We start from the raw sequence: 15,185 nt of genomic DNA, 5'->3' as shown, positions 1-15,185 counted from the left end.
GTCCCCTTTGGGGTTGAGAAAGGCTGGGTATAAACATAGTAAATAAATAAATAAACAAACATTAAAACAGAATTAAATATAAACAGAATTAAATATAAACAGAATTTAAAAATTCCCAGTTAAAAATCATTAAAACACAATTGAAGTTAAAAACTACAGCACTCCCTAAACTGATCTTAAAAACCATCATCTTAAAAATCTGAATAAAAAGGTTTTCGCCTGTGATATAATATCACACCATGTGACAGTTTTATTTCTATGATTAGCTCAATTCATAAGAATCCTTTGTACCTTTTAACACCTCATTGATGTAGAGACGATAGTAATCAATTCTCATGGTGTCATTGCTAAAATCACTTCCATCGTCAACTGGTGCACCATTCTCTGCAATATAAATTGGGATCCTTGAACCTGTGTAGTCTTTGGACACAAATTGGAGCAGTCTCCTCAATCCCCAGGGCACCACATAGATCCAAGGTGCTGCTGTCTGTGGCCAAGAGGGATCCACCTGGGGGGAAAAGCCCCCGATATTGTCATAACTTGGAACACAGGTGTGATTGGCTGAAGCACTGATGAGCCTGGAAGTGTAATGAGAAAGGCCAAAGAAGTCAGCTGTCCCATTCACCAACCTCTTTTCTTCTTCAGTGAAGGTGGGAAGTTGGGCAATTTGGGAAGAACATTGCTGGTTCATGTGCTGAATCTGGGATTTCAGGACATCTGGATAATCGCCGTTAACAAAGATGGGGTGAGCAAACCAGCCCAACATGAAATTCAGGTAGCGTTCCGCTGCTCGTATATCCTCCACACTTCCTGGACTCTTTGGTTCGGCCCAATCAGAATTCAGAACTATTCCCACCTTTCCGTGTTGCTTGGGACGATAGTGGGTATTATAAACATGCCAGGCTAGAGCATGAGCCTTGAGAATAACATGGGCTACCTATGAGAAACAGAGGAAAACACAGGTCACTCCATTGAATATAGCTAACACCTAAAATACCTATTTTGCATGTTAAACATCCTAGATTCAGTCTCTGACATCTCATACAGAAGACGTGGGACTGTTTGAAAAGCTATTGACTTTGGCCGCTTCCACACAGCTGAATAAAATCCCACAATATCTGTTTTGAACTGGAATATATGGTAGTGTGAACTCACATAACCCAGTTCAAAGTAGATATTGTGGGATTTTCTGCCTTGATATTCTGAGTTATATGGCTGTGTTGAAGGGCCCTTTATCACGTGTTGACTTGGATGAGCTCCATATAGTGTTTGGCCAAAAACTAAGCAGATCCAGGCGTATTCTGACTTAAGTGATCAGTGTAGATACACCCATAGACTTCTGGGCTAATCCAATAATGATCACCCCGACTTCTTCTTTAGAAATTAAAGCACTCCAACATGGGGCCCTTCCAGAAAATCCCACATTATCTGAGTGTGGCCTTAGATAACCCAGTTCAAAGCTGATATTGTGGGATTTTCTGCCTTGATATTCTGGGATGTAGGGCTGTGTGGAAGGGCCCTAGGACAACTAATGGCAGGTGGTAGCTAGGCTGACCACAAGACAAGTTCATGTAGCATAATAATGTTATTTGGTTAACTAAGAATGCACAAAAATCTTGGTATTCTCTTTCAATTCCTTCATCAGGCAAAACTTTTTAAAGTATCAAGCAGATGGAGAGAGCAACTGGGGATGTTGGGTGTCATCATATGCACCTTGTCTTCAGTGATATGAGAAGAAGAATGTGTGGATATATCAAATTAGGCTCCAAAGGCCACATCACCAATAGTCCTGGGCTTCCCAGGAAAAAAAAGAGTAAGAGTAGACCATAAACTGAGGTTCTCAGTTTCAAAGTGAGAAAAGTCCAATTCAAAATTTCAACAAAATCAGTACATATCCTAAGTCACTGGTAACATTATATGGCAGAACTGCTATTGTCTTATGTCTGTTATAACAGGCTGTGCTTTTTATTTAATTTTAGGTTGTTAAGTTATAATTTGTATTTATATGTTGGGTTGTATGAATTTTGTTAGCATGGATGCATTGTTGTTGTATTCGGGCACTGAATGTTTGCCTTTTATGTTTGGAATCCGCCCTGATTCCCTTTGGGGAGATAGAGTGGAATATAAATAAAGTTTTATTATTACTGAAGAGGCTATTCTGAGACAGTCACCAGACAGCTGCCCACCTGACAGTCTTATCGCAGGGATACATATGATGACTAACTGTGAGAGAATTCTTGGGTAAAATATGCCCATTTATGGTTCTCCACTATAGTCTTCCTTAAGACCACCCAATTATCTGTTGTGATGTAAGGTTGCTAAATCTTCATAGTCCTCCTGCAAAATATGATGTGCAACTTGGGTTCATGATGCTATCTTTTGATCTGATTTCTTTTAGAATTTTCTTTATAGAAGTGTTTAAAATTAGGAAGTTTTTGCAAAATGTAAGCATGTTTTGAAAGACCTCTCTCTTTCTGCAGTGTTTACGGGCTTTCTAGCAGCCTAAGCATTCTGAAGGGACACACTGTTATACTGAATTAGTCAAAATTTCCTGAAAAGGGATATATCTTCAGAGAGATTCATAGCCTTATTTTAGAGATATTTTCATAGGTTTAATTGAAAAGGCAGACTTTGGATTTTAATAAACATATAGGTTGTTAACTATGGAGTAGTCCATGTCAAGAGCAAGAAGATATCGTAGATAGTACAAAAATGTCCTGAAAGCTGCTTCCAATATTATGACTCCATAGCATAGGAACCATGACACAGGGGTACATCCTTGGGGTTTTTGATAATTATGTAGTCATATAGAAAAAATATATTCTTTTTTTGTAAGCCTTTCTGTATCAGTATTGTCCCAATCCTGCATGGGGCACTTTTTTTGTATGGGAAGAGGTCTACTAGAAAGGAAAAGGAGCTATGGGGTAAGAGTTTCTATGCCACCAGTTGGAATAGTTGAAAGGTGTGAACAATTTGAGGATTTCCAGATATTTCTAACAAAGCTCTTGAGTCCTCTTCAATGGTCAGGTCTCAAAAGACATGTAGTTCAGCAACATCTAGAGGACTACAAGTTGCTCAGCTATGATAAAAATGTGTCATAGAAATCATGTTAGTTTAGATGAGAAAGCCAAAGAGAGTAATTTTCATTTTCATGTTGCCTTATACCAAATTCTTTGAGGTCTTAATATAAACACAGTCAACCAACCAAAGGTCACTAACTAGTGAATACCTGCATGCCTGTAGCCAGTTTTATGGTGTTAAAGATTAGATCATGTTAGTTTGACTTCAACCTTTACCTCCCTTTATCTCGAAATTTATCTCTCTAGTGGCATCCCTTTAATTATCAAAGGCTGTGCCTACAATAACATTTTCCACAATCTGAAGAGAAAGGAACCATCTCATGAGCCATCATTCACAGACACAACACAGCACATAAACTACGAGTGCAATTATGGCATGCTACTTGTTGTTCATACCTGATAGGATGCTATCCCAGGATCAACAATTCCTGGAGGATGCCCTCCAGTGCCATAGCCAGCATAGCTAATGACCCAAGGTTCATGGAAGGTAATCCAGAATTTAACCCGATCTCCAAATGTGTCAAAGCAGAAAGCTGCATACTCTGCAAAAGCACTTATAATACTCTCATTTTGCCATCCACCAAGACCCTGCAGAGTTTGTGGCAGGTCCCAGTGGAACAAAGTCACCATGGGTTCAATGTTCGAATCTAGCAAGCTGTCAATGAGTTTGTTGTAATAACTAACTCCTTGAGGATTCAAGCTGTCCTTAGTCCCATCAGCAAAAATCCTAGGCCATGATATAGAAAATTTGTAAATCTTTGGCCTAAGGCCTCGGAGCAAGTACACATCATACTCTGTCTTGTGGTAGCTGTCACAGGCCACATCAGCTGTTTGATTCTTGTAGACATGCCCTTGATGCCCATATCGATCCCAAATACTCTCTCCTTTTCCATCCTCTGCCCATGCGCCTTCAACCCGGAAGGATCCTGTTGATGTGCCCCAGAGGAAACCTCGAGGGAAAACATCCAACAGAAAAGCATCTCTCTCCAATTCAGACTGATTAGCAAATGTTTCCCAAATTGTTTGGTAGGATGATAATGGGCTGATAACTGATGTCAGTGTCACATCTGGCTTGGGACGAATGGCTAGATTTTCTGTGTGGGAGCTTAAAAGAGAAGAAGATGTGATAAGAGATTATCTTTGTTAATTTTGCCATTACATTTCTACTTATGTCTCAAAAGAAGAATCATTCTTGGATTCAGATGTTTAGAGTATTAAGGATGTGCCTGTTTTGATACCCAAATGTTGAACATTCAGCATTTGAAAAACACCACATCCCAAGGTGAAGTATTTTAATTGATACAGATAGTGCTACAATTCAATTATTCAGTTAGCTATCTCATGTCCAAAGTTGCATACATAAAGATTGGTTGTCTAATGAACTATCTACTAAGTAAGAGTGATACCTGTTGTATAAGTAAAATCCATTACTTGCCCAAATCCTACATGTATTTACCATGTTTATCATAGTTGACAATTACTCTATTTTTCTGGCTCAGCAAGATATGTTGAACCTTTAGAGAAACTGTCTATATAGGGAGGGGATATTTCTAAACTCTTGGATTGGCCAGAATAGAAATAGCTAAGAACCAGAGAGATTTAAATGGAATAACATTTAATTCTTGGTTGAACAGGGTTAGCACTATTTGAAAACAATATTACTAAACCCAATCGCTAAGAAGCTAAATCAAAACAGACAAATGTCTAGAGAATCAGTTGTTGTTTATTTCTTATATCGACAAAATGGAGGATGTTGCAGGCACCAAAAAAACACTGAAGAAATTTGGATCAGATTTCCTGCACTGAAGGTGGTCCAACTGAAAGGATAATCTATGGATACTTTCTGAAGATGAAGGAGCTCTCATGAAAGTTGAGGACCCATGAACTCATGTACAATGATCAGAAACGATTTCTCCTGTTATTGTGGGGAGGAAAAAAATAGTTAAAACTTGATAAAGTTTCTATACACATGACTGTCATGAAAATATGTAATCCATTAAGCTAACAAGCAGCTGAACAAAATAGTGCAATCACAAATCATCTGATCTATGTATTGTTTTAATTTCTTTCAGTTGGGTTTACTTGAGTTTGAATGCAACGCCCAATGTGATAGTAGATTACCCTTGACACTGCTTTTTAAATAGATTAGATGACCTAAGTGGTGTACAGCTTGGCTGTAGGATCCAAAGCTCAAATATATTGAACACTCACGTAGTGGCAGACATCGTCGTCATTTTGCCTGTATTCTTTTCCTAAGTTGCTACAGTGACCATAAAGCTAAGATCCTGGCCTCGCTATGTTGATACTTCTCACCAAAGTTTAATTGAGAGGAATGTGGCAGAGGAGCCACATTGGCATAGAATATAGTAAAGTATTTAGTATGATACTGAGTGATCTAAATTTTCATACATCACTGAAATGATGTATGTCTGGACCATGGGGGAGCAACATTTTGGCAGTTTTTATAATACAAGAAAAGAGAATTTAAGGCTCCCGACTCCAGGGTATGTCTTGACAGAGCTAATTATTTATAGTTCACTACTTTCCAAACACCACTGCATCTGTTCGAAAACATTTTATATTTTGCTGTATTATACATGAATTCCTACAATTAATGAACTGGTTGCATTCCAATTAATTACCATTTCTTAAAATAATACTAAATAATTATGGTACTATTTCACAATGATGCTAGTACACAATTGGAAAATGCCTACCAAGATGGTTTCTATGATGGTACCCTATGTTGTATTATCACACAAACCAATTGTCTGCACTTTTATTCAAATTAAAGACCCATTGTTCATAATGAGGCTTCATTCCCTTATGGAGCAGACCCACTTCTTCAGAAATATGATCTGCATTGCTGCCAGGGAACCAGGTGCTTCAAGTTAGACAGCTCTTAGCACTGCCAATCCATCATCTTTACACAGCTCTTCCAACTCTCCCTCTTAAGTTTTGTGCAATAAGGAAAAAGCAGCAGTGGGAGAGCCAAGGAAAATTACAAATTGAAAACAACTTTGAGCAACTTTGAGCATATCTATACGGAAGAATTCAAAGTCCCACCTAGGAGTCTGTAGAATGAAGCCATGGTAATTGAAGGGGGTATCAATACACAGTGTGGATAACTGGATATGGCCTTTGTCCATATACACAGCAAGGCAATAAGAGAGTAAAAGGATAGTAGAAAGTAACATAAGCCACAGCAAATTTTTAAAAGAAAATCAACCATACAAACATTAGAAACATACCCAGCTTCTTGAATGAGCGAGTTGTTCAAGATGGGATTTACGTCATATCCTATTGCCTGCGCGTCAGCTTCATAAATGGCTGGAAAAAAGTAGTAGGTAGGAGGAGACATTACATGCAGTGGAAAAACACACAGCTCACAGTCTTGTGTCCTTTCTAGTGAAATCCCATCTCTTGCAGGGCCAAGTTGTCCTTCAACATTCCCCAACCTTTAACGTGGCAGAGGCTGACAGGCCTGAATCTTATGTCTGTGTTGACAGTGCTTCAACATCTTCCATCCTACCAGTTGGGCCATAGGGAACCAAATGATTCACACACAGCATTTCCTTTGCAATCTCTCACTACTGGGTTGTTGGGCTTGGGCTCATGTAAGCCACTCTGAGTACCTTTTGGGGAGATGGTGGTGGGGTATAACTAAATAAATAAATAAATAAATATTATTTTTCTGTTCTGTGCTACCCGATAACTGCTACCTGATGCAGCCAGGCCACTCTGATAAGGCAGCGATCCTTTGCTGGAGCTGATAAGGTCAGCTCCGAGTAAAATTAATAGCAAGTTTGTCTTGGAGTTTAGCATAGTTTTTACTGCTTGTGAGCTGTTCCTCAAACCACAAGACCACAGTTGCTCCTTGTAGAAGACTCTTACCACTAAAAATGGAGGCCACTGCTGTCAGTAGGTTTTCTTGTGTGGAAGAACATTCATGGAAATGTAGATGAAACAGCAAAATCTCCAAACCATATGTGGCAGGCTGTAAAACAAAAAGGCAATGAATTCTCTCAAGCTGTAAGCGATCTCTCAGGAGCAATTACTTTAACTATGTAGCAGATCAAGCAAAAGGGATGGTTTGATCTTGAACAACAAGATGCAATGCATAATGGTGTAACTGTCATTATGGACTCTGCAGATGGTTATACTGGTGTTGGAAAAGAAATGGTTCTGTTATCAATTTTACAAACAAAAACAAAACAAAAATATTTCCATACCTTGAACAAAGTATGTTTCGTATTTTTTTCAAATATATATATATATATATATGAATTAAACTGTAAGGAGAATGAGATTGGGAATTGTATAAGAAGCAATTAGAGAAATTAAACATTTAAGGATTAAGAAAACACAATGTAAAATATTAACAAAATGGTATTGAACCCCACACCAACCAGCCCAATTGGCCCACATAACAAAAAACCCCATGAAAATTGTGTTGGCATAAATGTGGAGGAATGGGAGGGTTTAGCCATATGTGGTGGGATTGTGAAAAGTTATATTTCGATAAAAAGGTTAAGGGTGAGATGGAAAAATTACTAGGGAGAAGAAGTAAACAAAAAAAATTATTTACCCAACAAATTGTATGCAATGGGAGGAATAAATACCAGACTGAAACTGCAAAATATATGATAGCAACTACCCAAGCAACAGTTGCCTTAGGATGGAAAGATGAAAGGAAATGGGAATTTTAAAAAATGGCTTGAATATTTATCAGAGTATATGCTCCAAGACTACATAACTGGAAGGAGAACAAAATATATGAATGGGCATCCAAAGGAAAACTGGGAGTCAAAGTGGAAAGAGATTTTAGCCAGAACGAGAGGGAAAGAACCAAAAAATCTTTGACAATGAACTATGCTGCTTTTGAGTGTGATGGAATCTCCTTCTTTAGAGGTTTTTAGACAGTGGTTGGATGGCCATCTGTCAGGAGTGTTTTGATTGTGTGTTCCTGCCTGGCAGAAGGGGGTTGGACTGAATGTTCCATGTGGTCTCTTCCAACTCTCTGATTCTCTGATTTCTCCTGGGTCAAAGGAAATTCTGTCTAAGGCAGTAGGAATTATAAGGGTGGATCATCACAACATCTATTGCAAAAGGTGAGGCTACCATTGTACAACATGGGTCCCACAAAATATGAAAAAGGCTGGATATGATTCACTGTGTAATGATTATGTAGATATCTTCCCAGGTGTTCTTTTATCTTAATGCTAACAAATGATAACTAAACTGGTAACAGATTATTCATGAGTATCTACAGAAAACTGGAAAATAGCTTGGTGGAAGTGTCAGAATTACCTGTAGCTCATTCAGCATCTGTTCAATGCCCGCTTCCTTTTTACAGTTGTAGTGTAGGCTGAGAGAGAGAAAATCGATAGAGTCCTGGAAAATAAACTCCATAGCATTACTACATAGTGCTCATTAAAATTTGTAATTGTGATTGCAGGTCATTTTCAGGTAGTAAGAAATAGATAGGACTCAGAAGTACACACACACCAGGAGCCCAAAGTGCTGCTCTGAACATATTTCAAAACAATGTTCTGATTTGTGTTCAGTGATGATGGAATTGAAATGAAATAGTATGACTGAAGAGAAATTTTGTATGAGACACCAGTTATTTATATACAGAAGCTGCCTATGATTTAAGGAGGGCTGATTCTCACACTTTTTGCAGCTGTGACTATTACTTTCAAATCTGCCTAGGAGGAACCAACATAACACTGAAACATTGCACGTATGGGTAAAGATGGTTGAGATAAGGGTGCCATGCCAAAGAAGAAAGAAGCCCCCGGTGGTGCAATGGGTTAAACCCTTGTGCCGGTTGAACTATTGATCAAAAGGTTGGTGGTTTGAATCCGGGAAACAGGGAGAGCTCCTGTATGTCAGCTCCAGCTTCTCATGCAGGGACATAAGAAAAGCCTCCCACAGGCTTTCCCTGGGCAGACGGCCCATTCTCTTACACCAGAAGCGACTTGAAATTTCTGAAGTTGCTCCTGACACATAAAAAACAAAACAAAACAAAAAAAACCCCAAAGAAGAGCCATTCTAATGGTATGCTTTTTTAAAAAAAGTTGTTAGATTGGCAACATTTGCAAAATGGGGAAATAAATTGTTGTTGAGTGCCTTCAAAATGTTTCTGACTTCTGGCATCAGTAAGATGATGCTATCAAGGGGTTTTCTGAGGCTAAGAATCCATGTCTTATGCAAAGTTAAATCTTGATCTCCAGAGCTGTAGTCCAACACTCAAACCACTACACCATGCTTTAAAGTAAATAATTTATTTACTTAAATACCTTTAAAAATGGAACTACGAGATTAACCAATGGCAATAGAAGGGAATGTACAACCATAACTTTAAAAATAGCTTTCCAATCTCGCATGTTTAGGTGGTTATTAGTTCCATGTCTGCCCTGAGTTCCTCTGGAGAGAGAGAGAGGGAGGGATATAAATAAATAAATGAATGAATGAATAATAATAATAATAATAATAATGCATGGACATTGCAACCAACAATTTCCTACAGATTTGGTATGCAGAAAAATAGATGTGTACCTTTATGAGAGCCAGTGTGGAGTAGTGGTTTGAACATCTGAACTATGACTCTGGAGTCCAGGGTTAGAATCCTTGCTTAGTCATGGGAACCCACTGGGTGACACTGGGCAAGTCACATTCTCTCAGCTTCAGAGGAAGGCAAAGGCAACCCTTTGCTGAATAAGTCTTGCCAAGAAAACTCAATGACAGGTTCACTTTGGGGTTGCCATCGGTCCGAAATGACTTGAAGACACACAACAACAACAGCATGGTGTATTTACCTATTCTTTCAAAAGAAGTAATATCTGTGTAAGGTTATAGGTGGGCATGCATTAACCTTAAGGCTTTGGGTGTGTGAGTCCCCTTGGATCGTGCCCAACATTCACTTGTGTGCCCAGCATGATGTTTCCTAGAGTGATAGGTCAAATGACTTACCTTGAAGTCTCTTGAAACTCCTTTTGCTTCCTAGCAACTGGCATTTAGTGCTACACTGCTCCTGATTATGGAGTCTCCAGTCATTATAACTAAGCCCCAGGTAGATCACCCATCCATGAATTTGTCTAGCCAGGATTTATAGTAACCAAAGTTTATTGCCATTACTGCCACCTGAAGATGCTATAACTCCACCCAGTTCCTTTTTCTTGTAGGGCACCGTGGGCTTTGCATAGACCACCACATGGGCAGAATGTTGGACTATATAGGCTTTTAATGTTCTTGCTTCATGACAGTACATTCAATAAATCAGTTATGTTCTACACAAGTATATCATTTTGTTAGGCTCTGCTGAACATACCGCAGTAGGAATAATCAGGTAGTTTACAACACTGTCACTCCATCAGCCATACAGATGTTCCTTGTCCTCTGAAGTCCCCTCACCACCTCCATCCACCTGGTGAAACCTCCAGAGCAAATTCTGAGTGTGTTCATATGTCACTGTCTCACATCTGCTTCACAGCACATTGCATTTGTTCCATGATTTTAAGTCTAAGTGATGCATGATTGCCTCTAACACCAGGAAGGGCTCATTACGGATTCAGCTACAGTACACTTCCCACAACTGATGACCTGACAAGCCAAGAACAGTTCAACAGCCTGACAGATGCTCAATAGCTTCATACAGGTTGCAAAAACAGGCTGATCAAGGTGCCAACGGGTTGTATTTCTCAGGAGGAGGGAAGGTCACGCTATGTTCAGGTCAGAGTGAACCCAAATAAAACTTCAGCATGAAAAAAAGCCAATGGGATTTGGCCTGCATCAATAGGAGTATAGTGTCTAGATCCAGGGAAGTCATGCTACCCCTCTATTCTGCCTTGGTTAGACCACACCTGGAATACTGTGTCCAATTCTGGGCACCGCAATTGAAAGGAGATGTTGACAAGCTGGAATATGCCCAGAGGAGGGCAACTAAAATGATCAAGGGTCTGGAGAACAAGCCTTATAAGGAGCTGCTTAAAGAGCTGGGCATGTTTAGTCTGAAGAAGAGAAGGCTGAGAGAAGACATGATAGCCATATATAAATACGTGCGAGGAAGTCATAGGGAGGAGGGAGCAAGCTTGTTTTCTGCTTCCCTGGAGACTAGGAAGCAGAACAATGGCTTCAAACTACAAGAAAGGAGATTCCATCTGAACATGAGGAAGAACTTCCTGTGAGAGCCGTTCAGCAGTGGAACTCTCTGCCCCGGAGTGTGGTGGAGGCTCCTTCTTTGGAAGCTTTTAAACAGAGGCTGGATGGCCATCTGTTGGGGGTATTTTGAATGCAATTTTCCTGCTTCTTGGCAGGGGGTTGGACTGGATGGCCCATGAAGTCTCTTCCAATTTTATGATTCTATGATTCTAAGTGCTCTTATTTCTCTAGGCAAATACTCATGTTGCACATAGAAAATAAAATTGCTCACCAAAATTGTAGCCAGGAAAGTTCTAGATGGCACAAGCACAGCATCGTCATGAACATCTAATGAAATAGACAGTTTTCCATCTGGAAGTCAAAAGAAGAGGAAAAAATAATTTGTTATTGATGGAGAAAAACCTGGTTTGCTTGGTAGAAAGGTAAACTATAATTGTTTGTTTATTATGATCTCACAGTGGGCATCATCATCATAGCTTTATCGATGCACTTTGAGCAAAATTGCCAGGAAAGAAGGCAAAAATCTTTCACCTGCCCCACTTTTTTTTCATTATCTTTGGGCTAAATACAGATGGTACCTAATAAGGGGACTCTGCATTCACCCTTGAAACTGTTTCAAGGGCTTCAACTGCCATTGGCATGGAAGCATCTTGGATTTCTCCTTTTTATAGGGGCGCTAGCTATCCCCTGCCATGCATTGCTGTGGCCCAGTCTGTGTATATGTGTTTTGTGTGTGTATATATGTGTATATGTGTGTTTGTGTATATATGTCTGGTTTTGTGCATGCGTTGTAATGTATTTTTTGTTGTTTTTTAAAGTCTCTTCTGCTGCATTTTTAATGTTTTTATGAGTGATGGTCACTCGTTGGCCTGATAGGTGTATTATGTCCAATTTTGATTTAAATTCATCCAGTGGTTTTTGAGTTATGTTAATCCCACAAACGAACATTACATTTTTATTTATATAGATTGCATAAGTAGAATCTCTTTCGCTTGCTCTTGACCCCTTTCCCTTATCATAACTCCTGGAGGAGAAACTCAGTGGTTGCTGGAGATGTGACTAGCTCCCTTTCCCCAAAGACAGAAGTAGGTGGCTAACGGCAAAAGTTTTGGGATTTAAAGTATTTCGAATTTCAGAATGAGAGAGATTTCTCAGCTAGAGATCACCAACACCCTGGCAACAAATGATCCCCAGGATTCCTTAAAGGATGCAACCATGCCAGTTAAAAGTAAAATTATAGTGCTATAACTTCAGTGTTCGAATCTGGGGAGCAGGGTGAGCTCCTGCTGTTAGTCCCAACTTCTGCCAACCCAGCAGTTTGAAAACATGCAAAGATGAATAGATCAGTAGGTACCACTTCTGTGGGAAGGTAATGGTGTCCCATGTAGTCATGCTGGCCACATGACCTTGGAGTCATCTATGAACAATGCCGGCTCTTTGGCTTAGAAATGGAGATGAGCACCACCCCCAGAGATGGATCCGACTAGACTTAATATCAGGGGAAACCTTAACCTTTTAATTTCAATGTGGGTGGGCCCTTGGAGAGCTTAAACAGTCAACTCAGGAATCAATGCCTGCAGTCTTCACAAAGACTTATGACTACAATCTTATCGCACTACACACAGGGGAAAAGAAAGTTGAACTGGCCATGGCACAAAGAAGAGTTTGAGATCACAGTTGAAAACAACTGGACCATGTCAAGGTCCAGCTCCAGTTGACCCCATTGGGAAAAAAGAGCAAACCATGTAACTTTGTGTGTGTTTTGGGTCTCAAGCCACAGAAATGAAAAGCAAGTCAGAGAAGTAGAAAGGAAGGAAATTGAGAAAAGGTTGCACTGTAATTTTGTTGACAGGATAGATAAGACAAAAGGCTATGGGAAATCAAGGGAAAGGTTGAGGGAAACAAAAATGGAAACAACAAGGATATTTAGCATTTTCCAGATGTTTGTAGGCAAGACAATTTGATGAAGTTGGGATAGACTGTGTCCAGGACCTTGTTGTGCTTTAGAATAGGATATCTCTCCTCAGTTATTCAAGTGCAACAAAATGTGGTGCTCAGCCTCTTAATACTTTTTTTTTCGTGTTAGGAGCAACTTGATAAATGGTGAAAGGAGCCCCCAGTGGCGCAATGGGTTAGTCGGTTCAAATCCGGGGAGCGAGATGACCTCCCACCTGTCAGTTCCAGATTCTCATGCAGGGACATCAGAGAAGCCTCCCACAGGCATCTTCTGGGCAACCTCCTCGCAGACAGCCAATCCTCTCACACCAGAAGTTCTTAACACTATAGTTCGCTGGTTCTCAGTCTTCCTAATGTGGCGACCCCTTAATACAGTTCCTCATGCTGTGGTGACTCCCAACCATAAATTTATTTTCATTGCTGCTTCCTAACTGTAAATTTGCTACTGTTATGAATTGTAATGTAGATATCCAATATGTATGATGTATTTTCATTCACTGGACCAAATTTGGCCCAAATTTGAATACTGGTGGGGTTGGAGGGGATTGATTTTGTCATTTGGGAGTTGTAGTTGCTGGGATTTATAGTTAGCCTACAGCCAAAGTGCATTCTGAACTCCACCAGCAATGGAATAGGACCAACCTTGGCACACACAACACCCATGACCAAAAATACTGGAAGGGCTTGATGGGCATTGACCTTGAATTTGGAGTAGTAGTCTACCTACATCCAGAGAGCACTGTGGACTCCAACAATGATGGATCTGGACCAAGCCTGGCACGAATCCTCAATATGACCAAATGTGAACACTGGTGGAGTTTGGGAAAAATAGACCTTGACATTTGGGATTTGTAGTTGCTGGGATTTATAGTTTACCTACAATCAAAGAACATTCTGAACCCCTCCAATGATAGAATTGGGTCAAGCTTCCCACACAGAACCCCCATGACCAACAGAAAATACTGTGTTTTCTAATGGTCTTTGACAACCCCTCTGACACCCCTCGCGACCCCCCTCAGGGGTCCCAACCCCCAGGTTGAGAAACGCTGCTATAGATAATTCATTGCTTCCCACAGACATTGTATTTATCTCCACAACTCCCCACATATCTTCAGAATTCACTCCACACATTTGGAGAAGACATAGGCATTTCCCCATCCCACCAAGATTTTCATTTACCTTCTGAAAAATAGTTTTCATGGAAGATCTTATAAACTTTTTCATGCGCTGAAGCTAGCACCTGGAAAGGTAAAGCAAGTGGATCTCCTTGTGGTAGAGACTCTGTGATCTCGGTCAGGTTGCCGAAAGTGAGCCAGGTGTCGACAAGATCACTAAACAACCCAAAGGAGTAGTCTGCATATTGTGCAAAAAGTTCAATGAAAGCCGCAGGCTGTTGAGCACGTAAAGACTTCGGCAAGTGTTTCTGATGGAGTATTAAAACAGGCTTAAGATCTGCAGCTCTGAGAGCTTGAAGAAGCTGTCTGTAGCATACAATATTAGTGTCGTTGGCAGATTTGGCATTCATCTCTGGGAAGAGGTAAGTCCAAGGCAAGAACACCTTAAAGTGAGTCACGCCATTTTCATGGAGCTCATCAAAGTATGGCAGCAAGGAAGTGAGAGAAGGCTGATGACAAAGATAATCCGATTGGGATGTTTCAGAATTAAAAGCAGCATCTCTTACATTTCCGCTTTTGGTGTTTAAATGACTTACTAACTCATTAGTAAGAGGGCCAGCAATAAAAACATAGTTCTCAGTAGGATCCCAGTTTACTCCAGTGCAAAAGAAAGGGAGCAGAAAAACCACACAGAACTTGCATACCAGGGCCATGTCTGCCAATACAGGCACAAGAATGCTTGCCCCATTTATACTCAAAGATAATAAAATTAACATTTAACTTGTGCTCTTTATCAGAAGGGTACAAAGTTGGCAAGTGGCAACAGAAATCAAGATAACAGAATCAAAGGTTAATTAAAAGAGTATCA

At 40.0% G+C, this 15,185-nt stretch overlaps 1 protein-coding gene across 1 annotated transcript in view; it reads right to left on the bottom strand.

The window, feature by feature from the left end:
- LCT (lactase) overlaps positions 1-15,030 on the bottom strand; it is a 40,933-nt gene extending 25,903 nt beyond the window's left edge. Inside the window, exons 1-7 of the mRNA XM_060754855.2 lie at positions 14,382-15,030; positions 11,518-11,597; positions 8,391-8,474; positions 6,975-7,077; positions 6,332-6,410; positions 3,477-4,185; positions 292-937 (exon numbers count right to left, since the gene is read on the bottom strand). Coding sequence (XP_060610838.2) covers positions 292-937; positions 3,477-4,185; positions 6,332-6,410; positions 6,975-7,077; positions 8,391-8,474; positions 11,518-11,597; positions 14,382-15,030 — 2,350 coding nt within the window. The remainder of the gene's footprint in view (positions 1-291; positions 938-3,476; positions 4,186-6,331; positions 6,411-6,974; positions 7,078-8,390; positions 8,475-11,517; positions 11,598-14,381) is intronic.
- Between the last annotated feature and the right edge of the window lie 155 nt (positions 15,031-15,185).

The sequence above is a fragment of the Anolis sagrei genome, chromosome 1, assembly GCF_037176765.1.
Source record: "Anolis sagrei isolate rAnoSag1 chromosome 1, rAnoSag1.mat, whole genome shotgun sequence".
Lineage (NCBI taxonomy): Eukaryota > Metazoa > Chordata > Lepidosauria > Squamata > Dactyloidae > Anolis > Anolis sagrei.
The sequence above is the reverse complement of the archived record's forward strand: the minus strand, read 5'-3'. Positions and strand labels throughout refer to the sequence as shown.